We start from the raw sequence: 19,435 nt of genomic DNA, 5'->3' as shown, positions 1-19,435 counted from the left end.
GGATGCTTCTGCTTCTATATACCCAAAAATAGGCGGCAAATATTTCGCTCTTTGCCACGGAGCTCTTCTGCCTTCCTCAGCGTCGCCTTCTGTGTCACTAATGAATTCTTGTTTGTTTGTTACTGCTTGATTTTCTTCCCACAGAGGGCTAATTTATTAATAGGAAGAAAACAAGCAATAAAGAATCCCTCCAGTTATTTAGCTTAGCTCATCTTCTTACTCTTCTTTCTTAGCTAAATTAAAAGCAATCCAAATCTACAGGAACCTTACCTCTAATTTGGAGAGCCGTAATTATTAGGAGCTATATTTACCAAGGCACTGTCTGAACTTGTAACCAGATCTTAAATGAATGCATTGTCAGGGTAGGGAATAAAAGAAGCTGAATTCAGTTACACAGTTTAACCCACGAAGTGTGGAGCCTCTTTTCCCTTTTCATGCCAAGAAACTATTTACAAATTTTTCATGGGTTGACATTCAGTTTGCGTACACGGCTGCAAAACATCTAAAGACAGCAGACTGCACGTCCCTGAGAAGTGCTGGAGCTGGGGTTTGGTGCAAAACACCGAACTTCACAGTTTGCACTACCAGCACTAAAAAACACTGATTTTTACGTTTTGCCACAAATCCAGATTTAAACACTTTCTTAGCGACTGTAGTTGCTTATGCCTTACAGAGTCTTTCGACCTGTATATGAAAAATTGGAACCGTCAATATTTCTTCCTCATTACTTTAACAATGGACTTGTTTATTTTCCTCCTATTGGCTGAAAATGCCTAAATGTTTGGACAAGTTTAGTCTCAGCGTGCAGACACTTTTGCCACGTGCTTGAAAACATGTGAATTATCTGGTTTAGCTTCCTGGAAATATTGGATAAAAACCTAAACAGATTTATTTGTGTGCCTAAAGAGCGTTATAAAACCCGGTGAATCCACTTTGATGTATAAAAGGAATAGAAGTTGCCACTGTACCTCTGTGCTGGGTTTAATAAAATGCACAGCAAACAGCTGATGGAATGAGCCCTTTGAATTAGTGCTGGCACCTGGGCTTACGCATGTGTGTATCGGGGTGTGTGTGTACCTACCACGCTATTTAATTTTTGATCCAGTATTGTTCCTAGATGAGCCTTGTAAAATGAGCCGAGCTGCGACCTGCGCATCATCGCAGAATGATTAGAGCAGGATCCAAATCCGCCTGTAAATTCAAGTTTCCCTTCATTTCCATCGCTCTATGTCTCTGAACGACAGCGAATTCATTCCTGCGCTGGAGACTTGCCAGAAGTTTCTCATCTCGCTGTCTGTGGGCTGCTCACTCCCCGCTCTGGCTCTTTTTTTTTTTTTTTCTTTGAGGTTTTTCTGATGCCTATAGAGTGAGCTCAACTCCAAGCTTTACAGCTTCGCTCTCCTCTGCTAGTCTGCCAGAGCCAGCCTGGGCGCCGGTGCAGCCAGGAGTAGCGTGCGAACCTCGGATTTCTGCCTTCTTTCCCTGCAGGTGACTCGGAAACTTCACAATGCGGCTGGTAATGTATTTCATTTTCTAAATAAATACTGCAGCGTTTCTCTTGTGCAGCTTTTGGATAGACTGGCTTGCTTAGAACTAATTAAAAGAGGGGATGTCAGGGGGTGGCGGGTGCCTACTGGGACGTGGATGCTGTTTGTTTTACTCACCAGCCAGAGATGTACGGGCAGATTTCCTCAAGGAATCTTAGATCAAGCAACACTTTTTCCTTGAGATAAGGAGCCTTGAACAAATACAGATTAGCGGATGCGATTCCTAACGTGCACAGAGCTGCAGTAAGTTTATCAGGGAAACCGAAATTTAAGGCTGTGTTGTGTTGTAAGCTCGGAAAGGAGAGAATCGTCTTCGTGTGCTAACAATTTAAAACAGTGTTTGAAAAAGATGCCTGAGGATTTGGAGGGCTCTGCGGAGCAGTGGTCATGCTGCTGTGGCAGAATTTCCGTAGGTTGAACTGCCCTTTTCTTTTTGCTCTGTAATTACTGGAGAAAAAAAAATGTGGCTACGGTCCATGGGGTAACCCTACAGGGCTTTTCAGCTGCGGTATTCAGCAGGCGTTTCAGCTCCTCGAAGTGCAAGCCCTTGAATAGCAAGCAGATCAATGTAGGGCTCCTGGAGCCGAGAGTTCAGCTGTTTGTCAACACGGAAAACCTCACAGCTTTTGCCGGGTGCGGCAGAGGCGGCTTGCTAGGCTCGTATGAAGTCATCCGGGAAACGCTGCGGGGACCAATCCTGGCTCTGACAGCGGTCAGAGGGATGAAGTAATTAATTTCAGATTGATTTTCTTTTTTTATAGTGGTCGTAATAGGCAGAGATTTAGTTTGGAGGTGCTAGTTGTGTGTATTTAGCACGAAAGATCTTTTACGAGGAAATTCTGTCTGTCCTCCTTTCGCAATACTTCCCTCAAGACTAGCTCAGGCGGTGTGTTATCTTTACACCTGATGCGAAACTGTACATCATCTCAGTACAGCGCAGACGTAGCCCACGAGGCTTTTTCATTTCCTTCTGCTTACAAACAGACCGCTTAAACATCGTATGCATCATTAAAAAGCTATCCATCAGGAGGCAATGTATTGAAATGACTGTATGTAAACACCGCAGGGTAATAAATAAACCTAGGTGCTATTAACTCTGAAGAGACGGAGCAGACTGCCGTGCTTCTGAGACAGCGGAGCGGAGTTAGAGCTAATTGTGAGTGGTGCTCAGGCATCTGGCCGTCAGGTTTCTGGCGCAGCAGGTGAGGATCCATCCTGCCCCGGCAATTCCTCGCCGCGTGGCATCCGCTGCTGCTCCTCGTTCGGTGGGGAAGGAGGAGGAGGTTTGACAGGTTGGTATTGATGTATCTGACACGGCACAGAAGATATGGCTCTTAGCTCTAGTGTGGGTGGATGTAAATAAGCAGATATTGAATGATCATTTCTACGAAGTTAGGATTAATTTGATCTTTTATGTTTTCCAGGATAACTTGTCAGACAATGTAAACTAATTTGCTAAATTGCACAGGAAAAAAGAATGCTTTAGGAATATCTGATTTACTTACAGCTGAGTATATTTTGATTCCCTTGATTGCCTATTTCAAGTTTTTCAGCTTTCCAATAGGCTAGATGAGCTCTATAGGTAGTCTTATAAATAAAAGAAATACATAAAGAATTTATCTTCCTAAGTAGGATGCTGGGATTCACTTAATGCTCACAGTGCAGCACTGTAAAGCCTCGTGCATTGTGTCAAATACTTTCCTCACCTGCCTGCACTATGCATTTCAAAGTACAGACGCTATGCGAGACCTTCACTTGCTTTAAATCTCTGGCCTCTTCAACCACGGATTTTATGTTACGGAAGGGTCCTGCAGGCTCTCACTCTTACAGTTTGTGGACTCCTGTAATCTTAGCAAAACCAAGGAAACTATTTATATGCCCAAGGGCTCGATCATCTGTTTTGTGTTTAAAAGCTGGTACAGACCTGAAATACAGACATGAGATCAAATGCAAGGGAAATGTTTGTGCCTACAGTAATTTCCCTGGATGCCAAGGAAAATACAGTAATAAACGCCGTTGTTAGTATGCTCTCTGAAGGTGACGTCTGACTGTTTCAGAATACCTGTAACTGTTATACAGACTTGTAGCTGTGTGTAAGCTTCACAGTAAAACCAATATTTAACACTTTTTGTGTCTTAAAAGCCTGCGTTGTATCATCGTGGAGCATTAGGCAGGCAGTAATTCAGGTGGGTTGGAGCAGAGTAGCCTCCAGATGTTGTCCCAGGTCGCTGTGCTGTCCAGAGAGCAATGGGGCTGTTACCAGAGTTCAAACACACTCCTCTGCGACAGGTTGGATGAGTAAATGCAGTGTACAAAGTCACCCGCGGCAACACCAGAGGTAACATGAACATTTCCCACGAAACAATGGTGTCGTTGGGAGTTTAACTGGAGTTTGGCCATGAGACAGATGAAGTGAGCTCTGCTCTCCCTAGGTTCGTCAGAAGCTAGACGTGGAGACGTTTTCATTTAACAAGGTGAGATCCTCTGAAGTGTAGATGTGTCTTTGAGAAAAAACAGTTCTTGGGAAAATAGGCAAGAGTAGTGATCAAGCCTCTGCTTCAGCATCTCTGTAAGAATGGGAGGGTCAACTGAACTTAGACAATATTTCATTTAAAGTTGTGTCAAATACGTGAAGATGGATGTGGCCTCAAATTGTCCTTAGGAAAACTGTGGACGATGACAAATGGGTGTTGGTAGAACCAGGCTAGCATGGTTTGTGAGTTGACACTGAAATGGGCCGTTAAATTGGACTAAGTGATCCAGACTGAGCTGTTGGGAGATGAAGTGGAAGGCAGCTGCCAGCCCACATGACTGGGTGCGTTCCCCAGGCTGTCTGCGTGATGGATGTGGAAACGCCTTGAAGCAAGAGGCTTCAAAGTGGATGCTTGTACCTTTGGAGCCGGCATTTGACCCCGAGCATCACCTGTAACGATGCACCTCAGCCACGGTCGGTCCTTCCGCCAGCCACCATGCCTCGGAGAAGCTGATTCCTGGGAATATGCTGAAATACCTGTAATTTGGCTAAATAGGAGAGGATTGGGAAGATAAACCACTCATCAGTCTGAAACTGTGTAGTTTTCAAGGAAAGGATTTGCAAGGAGTTGTTTATTGTGGTAGGTAGAGACGTAATGAGTACGATGATAAAGGCATAGTTATGTTGAATATAGGAACATTTTCCTGTTGTAGGGTCTTTTTTATAGTATGCAAAATAACCTCTGCAGGGAGCCAAATGAAATTTTACTACTTAAGCACTGAAAAAGAGCTGTGACAAGCTCCGTGCCCAAACAAATAAGGCACATGTTGGATCGGGCAACTGGATTCATTTTTTAAAAATCTCCATTCCCATTCTGTGGTGAAAGAAATTTGTAGTAAAAATCGAAGTTATTTTCAGAATTCAATGAGGTGTTTAAATGGGACTATTAAATTATAAGCGTTTAAAACACCTATAAAATGTAGGTGTTCAACAGGACTATTAAATGCAAAGCATAGCTGAGATGCGTTTCGCCATCAGCAGCGCCCTTTAACCTTCCTGGCAAGTAACTAGAACAATAAAACCAGAAGAACACGGCAAACTTCTCCAATAATTCTTGCATGGGGCTGAGCGTATTGTATCCGACGCTCTGGTCGAGCCGGCTGGATGTGGAGATCGGCGTAATCAACCCACCATGCCCAATTTTAACTGACACCTCTGAAAACAGCTAAGCTCCTTAAAGGCGAAAGCATTTGCGGGAAGAGTGGTCCCGAGTCCTTTGCCTCTCTGAGGGGTGGCAGCACGCTTGCCAGTCTCTTTATGGTATTACCCGAAAGCACTTCTAAAAGCACTTTGCAGTATTGGTACAACTCGCAGCAGGATGAATCCACCGCTCCCACCAGCAAGAGGTTTTGCCAAACTTTCTCTGCCCAAAGCTCCCCTTCCTGGGGCAAACAGCACGGAAGCAAGAAGAAATTAAATGTGTTGGTGGTCTCCGAGCACGTTTCCCTCCCGGGAGGTTTAGTTTTTGCAGTGATTCTGAGGTTTTATGAAACTCTCGCATCTTGGTGCATCCAGTACTACCTCAGTGCATCAAGCTAAAACCAAGGGAGGCTTCTGCTCCAGGGTTTTCTGTTGTAATTACTCTTATTGTTGCACCTGAAAGACCTGTAATTAGCGCCAGCCTGGCTGGCTGAGAGTGTAGGAAGCTGATTGCTGAGGTGCCAGCATGTCCACCATGGTGGGGTGGGAGCCAGCACTGCTCCCTTCCCTGCCTGGTCCTTTGGGTAAGAGCCAGTGGCTCCTGGAGCGGGGAGAGGACAGATTTGCCTTTCTGTTGCCAGATGTTAAAGCCGTCCTTCGCCTTCTGTTTTGCTGTTGTGATTGAGTGGTGGTGGGGAAAAACAGGTAAGAGAGTGTTATTCCTCTTGTCTTCTTGGAAGGGCTGGGGATGGGAGTGCTGCGCCTGCTCCTGTGGTTATTTATCTTTAGTATTTGCACCTTAAAAGAAGGAATCTAAAGCCTGTTGGGGTGGGGGGAAATGTTGAACTTCTCCTGTAGAAATATCCTGCAGACTCTGGAGAGGGATGGCTGCTTTCCTCAGGTGCTCCCAGCCTGCATGGGTCACAACTGGGTCTGGTGTGCTGCTGTGTTCATCCCGTGGCTCTCTGGAAAGCAGGCTTTCTCCCCGGACGGTGGTGAGGTGGGAACGGGAGAGTTTGGTGTGACGCTGTTGGGCAGAACCTGCTTCTCTCAGCGAGCAGGTTACAGCCACGTGGTCTGTGCAAAGCTTCTGTGGCTCCCTGTGCTGGGTTTTGGGACTGTGACCTGAAGGTGGATTACCGCCGCAGACCTATAGCCAGGGCATTTTCTTTGATCCGATGTCAGTAGGATGTACATGGCATGGCCTCGGCTGTGATACTGCTTCCAAATTTAATGACTGTGCTTGATCAAATTCTTATGTGAGGGAATGGACAGTACTTTGTAATGTTGTTCACATGGTAGGCTTTTCTCCCTGAAGAGTGCAATGTAATATTTTCTTTGGGGAGAGAGATTTGCAGAACTCCGGGGGGGGAAACCAGGGGGAACCAGCCCTTTGTTCCTAACTGTACCAAACGCACAGCAGCTGTGCTGGTAGTGGTGCTGATGCTGGGAAGGCTTCTCTGGTCCATGCTCTCCATCTGCTACAACCTCATGAAGGGGTGTTGCCAGGGCTTACTGGGCGCAGGTGGGACTGAGGATGGTCTCACCACAGGTCCTCCCTCCCTGATGGAGCAACACCCGCTAGGGATGGGCTGTGATCAGGTCTGGAAGGGACCAGGGGTTTAGCCAGGGATGGAGCAGAAATCTCTTTGTCCAGAAGCTACATAGCATTTTGGTACCTGGAGATGTTGCAATACCTGTTTGATACTGTTATAGTACTGCTGTATCCAAACCATGGGTGAAGTCAGAAATCTTCTGAGATTTTTACAGAATACAGCATTACAGGTGGGTGAGATGGGGTGCAGGTGTGAATTGTGATCTGTATTGCTGCTGAATCTTTTAATGTGGGCAGGGCTGGGGCTGCAAGGTTCATGGTGGTAAAAGGTGGCTGCACATGTGCGTGGCTGGGTCTTGGCCATGCCTGACCCTCCTGCCATGGGAGTCGGGTGATGGCAGCGTCGGGGTGTCCTTCGTGTCCTGGTTAAACCATCTAGCAGTGTTCTGTTCCAAGCCATGGTCATCTCACTCTGCATCTCTACAGTACCAGTCATGGCTTTCATCTTGTATCTCGTGTTGTTGTCTGCTGTTTGCTCTCTCAGCGCTGAGGAACGGCTCCCGAGTCCAGGAGCTTGGCTAGTGTTTCCAGCGGCATCAGCTGGTGTTATGGATATTAGCTCTGCCCACAAACCTGCTCAGTCCCACAATAGGGAAAACAAACAAACAAATTGGGAAGTTGAAACAGGTGATTTTGCTTCCTCTGTGGTTTCAGAACAAAATATTTTTCATTTCCCGTACTGAAGATCCGTTGGGCAGTGCTGTGCCTTGTGGAAGAGTTGCAGGGGTTACCTGGAGCCAATTTAATTGCAGATAAATTAATATTGTTTGTAAGCTGCTCCACAGTAACATTTGAGCGAGATGTGATATGGTGTGGCACTGTAAAGCTCGATAATAATTTTTAATAATCTTTGGATACTCTTTTGAGGGATACCCTCTGCAGAATATTAGTCCCTGCCCTTCAAAGCTCCAGCTTTCCTGCTGGATAGATTGTACGATAGTAAATACCTGTTTCCAGGGGCTCATTTGTTTGAAAACCACTGGTAAGAACTGTGTGACTCCTGTCCAGAGGCATGGCTGGCTGTAACTGCTCAAGACAGAAGCTTTTGATTATAGAAAATATAAGTTGTTCCTTGTCCAATACGAGTGTTTTGAGAACCTCCTAAGGAAAAGGTAAATGAATCTGTAAGAAAGACACCTTTTTTATTTTTAAATAAAACCTAACAGACTGCTGTATAGGCTTTTCTGTGCTAGTTTTGTGTACTAGAACAGAAACATCTTTATACAAGGTTAGAATACATCCAAAAAATGCAGTTTCCTACAACTTACGACTCTACTCACTCTGAGAATGATCAGAAATAAGGAAAACCCATTTGGAGTTACTGTTTTCCCCCCCTTCCACAAGTCCTGCCATGCGGTTATCCTTGTTAGTGAGTCCTGACTCTGGTGTGTTAATTTAGTGCATCTTGCTTATTCCTGATAAGCATGAAACAAATTAGGGCACGTTAACACCTACTTCAGTTCTGCCTCGGGTTGCCTCTTGGCAAATATCCTCCCATCAATTCCTGCAGCACCGGAGGTAGCTGAGATTGAGCTTTCTTTTGCTATCCTGGGCATATTCCCAGAAACATTAGGTTTGGAAATCTTTCAGCAGAAATGGCTGGTGATGATGCTAGCTGCCTGCCAATGCATCCCTTGCCAGGAAGCAGCAGGAATAGCGACCACACCTCAACAAATGGCCTAACGAGCTGAATTCATGTCCCTTTGGAAACAGGTTAGTCATGAGTGCAAAGCAAAGCCAACAGCTCTTGTATTTCCCTTTAGAACCTTCTTAATATTCTGTTTTCTAGGTAGACCAGTTTTGAATAAGCAACTACTTCTGTGTTGATACTTGAGTACCAGTCAGACACTGGTGTTGCAGGAGGAGCTCAAGGGCTGATGATGGATGGCCTTTGCTAGTTCCCCAGCTGACCCATCTCTGCTGGTACAACGTGATGTGGTACAATGTGATGTGGCTCTGCCAACAGCCCATCTTCCATAATGTAAGATATTGCAGGCTTTCATATCTAAACTAGGAAATAAATGACTTTTAATAAAGCACAAGAAAAAATAAATCTTGAATTCAGGTTCAAGGGATGTGGGGATTAGCAGGGCATCACAACCTGTGAACCAGTGAAGGGCAACCAATGATGTTCTTGGTGGGCTATTCCCATCACTGACCTGTTGGTACCCGCTGCTGCCAGAAGTGGGTCACGGTGGAGGTGCCTCTGTCACAAGCTGTAGGACTTTCCTTCTTGTTTTCGTATCCTTCTCCAAGATGAAGCTGCAGCTGCAAAGGTCGCCAGACATCAGATGCTGCAAGTCAGTGTAATTATCCTTGGAAGAAAATTGCATCACTTAAGCTAATTACCAAATGGCATTTCTCCTCTGAAAAATTACGTACCTGGGCTCTCTAGGAACACAGAGTGCACAGCGTTGAAAGCAAAGTCATTCCTAAGGCTTTTTGAGCGATGCGATTTAGTTAACCTACTTCCTAAAGCACAATTAAGGGTAGCTGAATAATGGCTGTACAGGAGTGACCTTTCCTGAAAAAATCTGGTCCTTGTGCATTTGGTATTTCACTAAGAAGGTTTGCACAGCAGCTAGCGTACAGCTAGCGCTCAAAGAGTGGGCTCCTCTCCACTCTTGATTTCATCTTGCCCGCAAAAGAGGTAGTAGCATGGGTGAGCTGCTAGCCAAAGCATCCTCCCTTCCCTTTATAAGCTCTATGGAACGCAAATCATTGGGGTGGGGTTTGAAGACGTGGGGAAGCAGAGGATCGTTGGGGTGCGGTTTGAAGATGTGGGGAAGCAGAGGTTTTTGGGGGCATTGTCTGGTCTATAGGTGTCTGTTGGAGGGGTGACAGGCAGACTGGCTCCTAGGTTTTGTGGGTCATATTTGGGTTTTTTGTGTTTTTTCCCTCCTAAAAGAGGATGGGTGAACACATTGGTCCCCTTTAGTATGTTCCCAGCAGTTCAAGCCTTACTCTGGATAAATTCTTGCATAAGCCTGGATGGTAACAGCAGTGGTACAACCCGGTAAAGGTTTGGTCTTGTTTCTGAGCACTTTCAGGATATTTTAAAGCCAAATGCAAAATTCTTAATTTATCCCTTTTTTTTTTTTTCCTGTGACACTTCCTATCAGAACACCCGTTAGTAATAAAAATCAAACTCTAATCAGCATGAATGAACATGTCTGGAAATGTCCTAGTCAAATGTGTGGCCTCAACTCTTCTTTCTCAAGCCAGTAGGTTGTCTCTAAGTCTTCAGTGTGAATCCCAGAGGCAGGTTTTAGTGTAGCTTTTTGCCATCAAAAAAGTACTGAAAAAGCAAAACCTGAAGAGGGAAGATTGGCTAAAATTGCACCTTGCAGATTCTCAGAGCTTTTTGATCAGATCCGCTGGCAGGGTGGGATGAGATATTGTCGATGCATCAGTATTAAGAAGAGCTGGCTGTTTGTTTCCCAGCTCCACATTTTGCAGAAATATTCTTGCTTCATTTTTTTAATGAAAAATGTATTTCTGGCCTTCTGTGTTTGCAGAGAATAGCTTACAGTCATGAAGCCCAAAGCCTCCAAAACCCAAAGGCAAATAACGCACCAATATTTACAGCTGTTTAGAGCCGCTCTTTTTTAATTGAGTTTCGTGACATTTAGCGTTTTGGTTTATGGGTTTAGAATGATAATATACTGTTTTTGAAGTATCTTGCAAATTACTAAAACTGGGTCAAATTTTGTTAAGTTAATCATAAATGTTCTGAACTGCCTTTTGAAAAACATTTTTTTAAACAATTATATTTTATAAATCCTGTTTTGAGAGATTTCCTCCCATCTCATAAATTACTTGGAAATTATTGAAGGAAAGAAGAAATAGAAAGAAAAACTGAAAACTTTGATGTCAATTTTTCTCTATTTTTCTCTTTCTCCTCACTTTTTGTCTCCTTCCCATTCCAAGTATTTCATGTGGTGGCTGAGGACAGCATTCCTTGTCCTTTGTATAAAAAATAATAGGTGGTAGGCTTATTTTTAACTGTTGCTATATTGTCTAACAGTCTAGATTTACCAACCGTTATGTGCATTGTACTGGCAATGTGAGTCTCAAGGAAGAAAAAAAAAATCTTTCTGCTCATATTTTCCTTTTCTTATTTTATTTTTTTTTAAATCTGTCTTCTACTGAAGCCCCAGGCTTGGGGCGTTGCACTGGCCATCATGCAAGTACCCCCGCCACAGCGGTAGCCTGCATTCCAAGCCATGGTGGCTGACATCCTCTTAGGTGAAATCATCCACTTTGCAGTCCAGAGGCTTAGGTGGACTTACAGCCTTCTGTGGTCACCTATACGTCGCGTTACCCTTTCTCCCTATACATATATTTAAGGACATGGAACTGTTGGAGCGGGTCCAAAGGAGGGCTACAAAAATGATCCGAGGGCTGGAGCACCTCTCCTATGAGGACAGGCTGAGAGAATTGGGCTTGTTCAGCCTGGAGAAGAGAAGGCTGCGGGGAGACCTGATTGCAGCCTTTCAGTACTTAAAGGGAGCCTATAGGAAAGATGGGGACAATCTTTTTAGTAGAGACAGCAGTGACAGGACGAGGGGTAATGGTTTTAAACTAAAACAGGGTAGGTTTCGGCTGGATATAAGGAAGAAATTCTTTACAATGAGGGTGGTGAAACACTGGAACGGGTTGCCCAGAGAGGTAGTGGAGGCCCCATCCCTGGAAACATTCAAGACCAGGTTGGACAGGGCTCTGAGCAACCTGATCTAGTTAGCAGTGTCCCTGCTTACTGCGGGGGGGTTGGACTAGATGACCTCTAGGGGTCCCTTCCGACCCAAAACTTTCTATGATTCTATGATCTAGACCTGTCTTGCCCTTGGCATACTACTGAGCTGTATCTTCTCCTGACAAGGAGCTCGTAAGCTCAGGGCCCATTGTATGAGTGTGTTTCTTCTGGTCATATTTGAATTTGCTGCTTATTCTCCAGTGAATGCCAGTATTCAGTCCTAAAAGCTGCTGACCTACAGTCCCTGTAATGTGCCAGAGGGTTTATGGGGACCAGTCCTCTCCATCCCCTTCCTGGTGGGAGAAGTTCCAGCATTTTCACTGGGTATGAGAAGCTTTCTCCATAGCCTGGCCAGTCTGGTTACTCTTCTACAGCCTGTTGCTTTGCAGTGAAGGAATCTGGGTCTAATACCCCAGCTGTAGGAATGCTGCTGTTAGGTTTGCATGTAAATCTGATTACATCCTCCAGCGTCTGTTGCATTTCACTTGTTAATGGTAGGATTAATCTGCCCTCAAGTTCGCCGGATTTCAGCATTCTTTATGGTCTTCGTTAGGTTTGACAGAATACGAGCATCATCTGCAAACCTTGTGCCCTTGCTGCTCATCTGTTTTTCTGCATCAATAACAAAAATAATACTATGGAGCTCTGTGAAGCTCTTTTCAAGCTGTGAAAGTTTTGCTCATTTTATTCCTGAGCGCTTCACATGGAAGTCCCGATATTCAAGCAGGGAATTCATTTACATGCTATGTGTAGCTCAGCTACCCCTCAACTGCTGCCATTTTGTCCCTGTTTCAGAATATTATTTACATTTATTAAAAACCAGTTGAGAAATATTTGTCTCAGTTGATTTTAAAAAACCCAATGTAAACCAGCTGCTTTCAGAAACGGAGACACTTCAGATGCGTTTCCTATTAATACTTCAAGCAGTTTCAATTAGCCTGGTTTTAAAGTGTTTAAAGCGTTTTACATGCTTGTAACTGAATAAATGAGCAGCTCTTTAAGTAAGCTTTTGTTTAAGGCAGTCTCTGCAGCTTGTGCATCTCCTGTAGAAATACGCGGTTGCAGGGTAAGAATCATTTTAGGTGATTCTGCGTTTGTGCTCGGTGGCAAATAGTCTTGATTCTGGTGAAAGGTTACTGGATTTTAAGCGTATCTTAAAGAATTTATTTTCCTTGAGCAAAAGCTCATTGCGCAAAGGTAGTCCGGTACCGGCAGCGCTCCTAGGTGGGCAACTTTTTGATTTATATGGAAATGAATGTGGCAGAGCAATGCTATTTCCTACCTCAGGAAGGATCTTCCCTGCCGTTCTCTTATTCTGAGCAAGGCCACTCTTGCTGGTTCTCACTGCATAAACTGAAATGCTCAAAACCCTTAATGTTGCTGGTCCCATGGCATCTGCATCTACACTGAACTTCAATGCTTCTCTTGCTGGAGCTGATGCAGGGGTTTGCTTCATGTGGAAAAACATGTTGTCGTTGCTATCCGGTCCACACATTGCTCATGTACATGTATGTGATACACAAGGTATATAGAATATCACCATCTTTTCAGGGAGTGAGAGGGAGGAGGGAAAAAATAATTCTCAGAACGCAAATGAGCCACAGAAACCCAAAGGCATGTTCTCTCTGTTCTCATGGAAAGTAATGTTCTCATTAAGAATGTTCTCATTAAGAGTAATGCAGATATTTCTGTTAACCTTATCAGGAACAGGCTGAGGCAAATGTGGAGAGCGTTTACAATTCCTTTCTGTATAATACTAAGAAGAAATCTTAGTATCACAAAAAAGGTTGAATGTTCTTTTTGGTCATAGGATTTCAGATTTACTATGAAAATTGTCATAAATCACACAGCAGCTGAGTGATCTCACTTTCTCAGAGATGTATATCAACATTGGCCCAGTCTGGCATGTCCTACCTGTTTTCCTACCACCAAGAAGAGGTAGAACATGCTTTGTAGAGCTGGGCTTGTCTCTCGAATAGGTAAGTCTTACTGGTTTTGTAGACTGAGTGGGAGTTTGCCCTTTAAATTCCTTTACAATTCCTTTCTGTATAATACTAAGAAGAAATCCTAGTATCACAAAAAAGGTTGAATGTTCTTTTTGGTCTTAGGATTTCAGATTTACTATGAAAATTGTCATAAATCACACAGCAGCTGAGCGATCTTCTCACTTTCTCAGAGATGTATATCAACATTGGCCCAGTCTGGCATGTCCTACCTGTTTTCCTACCACCAAGAAGAGGCAGAATGTGTTTTGTAGAGCTGGGCTTGTCTCTCAAATAGGAAAGTCTTACTGGTTTTGTAGACTGAGTGGGATTTTGCCCTTTAAGTTGTGTAGGCGATTTTTCAAATGTAGTCCAAATATGTAGTTAAAAATAATCGTTTTCTGTGTTCCTTTGTTTGTATGCTAGCTTGGTGTGGTTTTGCATCTTCTCTTTGTGTGATGGACAAGATGACCTAGCTGGGTGAGCAACGGGACTTCCTTGCGGCTCGTCCCTCTGTAGTTGGTGGGCACCTTCCGGAGGCTTTGCTGGGGCTGGGGAAGGCTTTCGGGCAGCCCGTCGTGCGTCCATTACTTCTGTGGCCTGCCCACCTCGTTCACCGCTTTTGCTGGGGAAAGAGCGACATGACTTTGAGTCCTTTTGTTGGTTTGGCTTTGTTCTCTCGCTTGAGGTGAAAATTGCCGGTCAGGGCAAATGCTGTCTTCAAGGCTTTGTTTCAGCTACACAGGGAGGGCAGCTGCCTTTTGAGTGCTGCTGTAATGATTGCTTTTATGGGGAGTTTTTTGCTTTTTTAAATGTTTTATTTTAAATTCACAGCGAAAGATCCTTGAGGCTATAACTTCCTATTCTACTAGGAACCTAGGGAGAGAAACGTTCAATTTTTCTAACTTAGTACTTAGCTAGGTGCCTAAATTTTAGGGTAATATAATCTAGTAGTCTAAGAGACTAATAGTAGTCTGTAGTCTAGTAGTCTAATAGTCTACCCTCTTTTTCTTCTCTCCCCCCAAAATCCCAAGCTACTAGCCCCTCTCCTTCTTTCTTTCTTTCTTTCTATGGGAAACGCAAGAGGCAACTTGATAAAGCCAGCAGTGACTGATGGGGCATTTTCCACTGAACAGCAACGCGCTGGTGGAGGTTACTGATCCGAAACGTGGGCAGCAGTGTGATCGCTTCCAAAGCGAGATGGAAAAAGTCCACTCGGAAAGGAAGCGTTGCAAATGCTGGCTGGAAATGCTGGTGGATTTTAGGCTCAGCAGAGAGTCAAGGGCTGTACATGTGTGTAAGCCCCTCTTGGGTCCTTTTTTTGGTAAGTGTTTCAGCAACCCGTTAGATTTCTGTCAAACTCCTCATGTAGCTGGTCTCTCAAAAATGGGATCTGCTTGTACATAAAAATAAAAACCCAAACTGGGTAAAATTAAACTGGAGTGTTAAAATGGAAATGTATGTCCCAGGCAAAATGATTGATCTGAAATTATCCATTTAAAAACATTGCTGCTAATTGAAAATGATTCGCAGTGGAGGCCTAAGTTAAATGCAGTATCACAAGAAGCACGTGGACACAAAGTGCAGCTAATTTTAAAATGCTTGTGTCTTTGGGCAAACTTATCTTTTCATGAAGTCTGAAAGGAAGGTAACATCATCTCTTCCTTAGCACAAAGAGCACCAGCAAATTAATGTCACTGAAGCAGAGAATTTAATGGCTGTTTTGCAAATTAAAAGCTACTTTCTCCTTAGGTTTATGATTTGAAGTAACGTTCCTGAGTGAAGCGTTGTAATTAAAAGTAAAACAGAGGCCTGAGGATGATAGATGTGACCCGCGTTGCTCACATGCTGAGAAGTCTGTGTAATTTTTCCCCAGCAGAAGGTAGAAGGGAGATTCATCACCAGGACAGCAAACATACTCAAGTAAGGGAGGAGGAAGCAATTACATAGAGACCTGTCACTGTGAGCAGCCTATGAATTTTCTTAGTCAAATTTTAATTTAAAATATTGGTTTAATTGTCAATTGGGGAACTTCACGTTCACTTCATAATGAAAGCGGAGAGTCTGGTGATGGATGTGCCCCATCAGTCTGGGAGGTGTTCTTCTCTGTGTGACGATGAAGTGGCCTAAGACACTCAGTACAAGTAGTGCCTGTCACAACCCTAAAAATAACAGCATTAAGTAATTTAGCATCTTACGTTTATAGTAGACGATGACTGATCCAGTGATCTCTGACAGCGCAAATTGTATTGCACTAGGGGAGCTCAAACCAGTGGCCAAGATTAATGGTCATATAATGGGAAGAGAAGTCTGAAAACACTTTCTTCATACAGAAATTAAGAGGCGTTAATTTAGACGTAAAAGGCATAAATGTTTGAAGACACTGGCTTACTAGAAGTGATAACATGTATAACAGCAGCACTTTTCAAGTTTATTACTGTTTTCAGTACCACAGATGGCTGCAAATTGTAGGGCGCTCTTCTATTGTGTCTTTCCCCTCTGCCAAATTAACAAAAGAATGTTAAATCTTGGCTAGCCTTAATATGGTGCATATGTTAACGATGGAAATTGCTTCATTGTGCTGCTAAACTGATGGAAGCAAGACAAGATGTGGGGAAATGTGTGTGTTTTAGTTGGTACTGGGTATTATTTTGGGATTCAGACTTATGTTCTGCACATAGTGGGGCTCTCTGGAAGATGAATACATTTGCATTTCATGTTTGCCAGCACATTTCTGTTTTGAGTGCTTTCATGTTTCAGTTGCTACTGGGTGTATTTCGGGACAGAAACTTCTGTTGGTATAAACTGAAGCTCTTTAGAAGGTGAATAACTTCATCTTTGGCAGCAGGTTTCTGTTTTGAGCGATTGCATCCCAACTGTCCATGCAGACACACGTTTCTGCTCAGTGTGTCGCTTTGAATCATGAAGAGGAGATTGCCCTGATCTCAGCCTGGCTTCCAGGGAGTGGAAAGGCAGTCTACGAACAAGTCCTGGAGATGAAGCAGGGCTGTAGCGTGCAGGGGGTTATAGCTGGCCAAGCCCTATGCCGCTTGTTGCAGAGTTTGGAAGGTGTGTAGGCGAGATGAGGGACCACAGATAGATAAAGAGCAGTATCCTAACTGATGGATTTGTGTGCTATGGGGGGGTTCTTGTCCTCTGAGCTTGTCTCAATGACAACATTTGTGTGGGAGTCACTCAGGTCATGTTTCAGAGATTCTGGTGTGATCTTTGCTCCTCTGAATGCTCAGGGTCTGAGCAGTCACAGTCGCATCTGAAATCTGTAAGTACCCAAAAGTATTCTTCAGTTTTCCCTCCCTGCTCTCCACTCCAGACTGTACCCAAAATGAAGGAACAGTTTTGCTCTTGGTCTCTCTGTGCCTCTGATTCACTCTGAAATGGAAATTGCTTCCACTTCTACCCCAGACTGGATAATGAAATATCCTGATGATATTGCCATGAGCACGTAGGAGAGACCGGAAAGAAAAGGAATGACTCAGACCAAGCTTTGAGATGTGTGTGCAAAGATGTTGATTCCCTCACCAAACAGAGGAGGAAGCAAGCTGTATATAATAGAATATTATTTATAGAGCAAAACAGCTTTTTCTGGATTAGTTTTAACTTCAGTGGACTCCATCCTATGGAATAAAGTGGAGGTGGGGTGGAGTTGGGTTGGGTAGTCAGAGTAAGTACCAGGAATGCATGACAGGGCTGAGTGTTTTGGCTAGGCTACTTTAATTCTGGCAACTTAAATGCTGACATTTAGTGTCACATAATTTTTTGTTCTATACGTGTAAGGTCTAAGACCTCTTCGCTCATTGCAGTTTTCCAGGCAGGCAAGGGAGCGGTATCTCTGCTAGTCCCAAGCTACTCTGGGCCTCATTGGCAGAGGTCACTGGGCCAAGAAAGCATTGCACCTGACAGATTTTGGTGGTCAGCATAACCTTCTATCCTTGCTCTTTCAACTAGTGTGCTCTTAGTGGTTTCTCTATCAATTTGCAAAGAAGTTGAGAAATTCTTATGTATCCGTATACAAAAGAATTTTTGTAGGGGCCACCATATGACATGGAAGTCTTCCTTTGTAAAACCAGTAGAAAACTGGATATTTGTATTTTCTTATGAACAGACCTGCCTCTGCTATTAAAAAATGTCTCCTGCTCTTACCTATACATGCTTTAAGGAAAATAGACCGATGTGAGAGTACAGCCACTGTTCTCTACACCGGTTTAATGTCACTTTTCTGCAGCTCAAGTTGCGCTTGCTGAAAGTCTTAAATTATGTGTTTAGCTCTTTCTTCTCATTTTAGGCTCAGTGGGAATAATTGCATTGCCTTTGTCCGCAATTTCTTGGAGACTCAGCAAATGAGCTTTCTTGGAGCCGGTTCTCTTTATTGTTCAACAAAACATAGCTCTGTTTTTATTTATTTTGCTTTTGAGCCTTTCTGTAAGGCATTGTGTGGCAGAGAGACATGGGGAGGGATGGGAAGACTCCAGGATTTTCTCGTTGTTTTGACTTGCTGGTCATGTGGGCGTTTTTGTATCTCTGCCCACATGCAGAAGTATGCATTGGACAAGTCTGGAGAAATTCATTGGTCTTGGTATAGATCCCACTTCAAAACCCATTTGGAACAGAAATCTGATGATCTGCTGAAGATCCTGAGATTTTCCTTCGTGCTTATTTTGAGCTGTAACAATATGGTTTGCCAAATAAAGACCAATGCGCTAATCAGAACTTGATATAAATAGGGGCCAAAATATTTGCAGGGAGGTATATTACATTTTCTCAGAAGTTAATAATTTGAGCTAAAAAGGTTAAAGCTGTTTTCTTTAAATAATAGAGAACTGAGCACATACTTTGTGTAGGAATGGTAAGGAAGAAGATACTCACTGATAGCATATTTATTTCAGCCTGCTTGGAACATAACTTACTTTGTATTTTTCCTTGTGACAAAATCCAAATGTGCAACCAGGAGCTCTCCTTGACCTTCTTGCACCAGAGTAGCCGTCCAGCTACGTCTGCTAATGGAGTTCACTTTAATACAGTAATGTTGCTGTTTGGAGCACATTCAGATATGAATTACGGCTGCGAAGAAATCTTTTTTTCTGATTCAGCTGTTCCACCTGCGGAGCTGCCCTGTGCAATCGCTGAGCCCGCAGCCCAGTGCTGCTCTTCAGGGTCACCTGCGATCCATCACCGTGCACGGGTGCTGCCGAGACCTCGGTGCGAGCAGCACAGGGAGCTGAAAGAAAAACCCGCGCTGTGTTGTGATATAATTTATGCTAGTAAGCAGATTTAAATTATGTAAATTACTGTCTGCACTGAATCTGCCATCTGGAAAAAGTTATGCATACAAAAATCTGTCGGGGCAATGCAAGGGACACAGTATCATTGAAGAGGGAGATGGGTTGACAGAGTAAAACCAACCTGCTCTGGGAAAATTTATTCACTTGCTACAGTCCAGTGGTAAAGCTATTCTTCCATAATAGCCAGTTTAATTTAGTAGGAATGAAACAATTGTTTAAAGCTACTTGGGGGTTTGAAGACTTCCTTGTTATTGGGACCAGATAAATGCTGTGTAGGATGTGAAGGAGGAGCAGGAGGGAAAGCTTGTATACCCAGAGCTGCAGGTGTGCAGGGGCCAGTCAGCAGTGTAAGGGTCGGTGCAGAGGAGATGAGATCTGGCTTGAAAATTTTGGGGCAGAGGACAGGTTCCACAGCCATCCTACATGTAGCATTCCTCACAGTAAATGAGAATTAGAGGAGTAAAAGGCTACAGCACTTACTGCCTCTCTAGCATGTTAGCCATCCTGATGTCTCTAAGGTCAGAGCAGATGTGTGGCTTCTCTTCCAAAGCAAGAGCTCTCA

The 19,435-nt window shown here is 43.8% G+C and overlaps 1 protein-coding gene across 1 annotated transcript in view; it reads left to right on the top strand.

Moving 5' to 3' along the window:
- Positions 1-1,443: 1,443 nt before the first annotated feature.
- SCHIP1 (schwannomin interacting protein 1) overlaps positions 1,444-19,435 on the top strand; it is a 192,738-nt gene continuing 174,746 nt past the window's right edge. Inside the window, exon 1 of the mRNA XM_075418394.1 lies at positions 1,444-1,516. Within this exon, the coding sequence (XP_075274509.1) occupies positions 1,508-1,516 (9 nt within the window). The 5' untranslated portion in view covers positions 1,444-1,507. The remainder of the gene's footprint in view (positions 1,517-19,435) is intronic.

The sequence above is a fragment of the Opisthocomus hoazin genome, chromosome 4 (assembly GCF_030867145.1).
Source record: "Opisthocomus hoazin isolate bOpiHoa1 chromosome 4, bOpiHoa1.hap1, whole genome shotgun sequence".
Lineage (NCBI taxonomy): Eukaryota > Metazoa > Chordata > Aves > Opisthocomiformes > Opisthocomidae > Opisthocomus > Opisthocomus hoazin.
The sequence above is the reverse complement of the archived record's forward strand: the minus strand, read 5'-3'. Positions and strand labels throughout refer to the sequence as shown.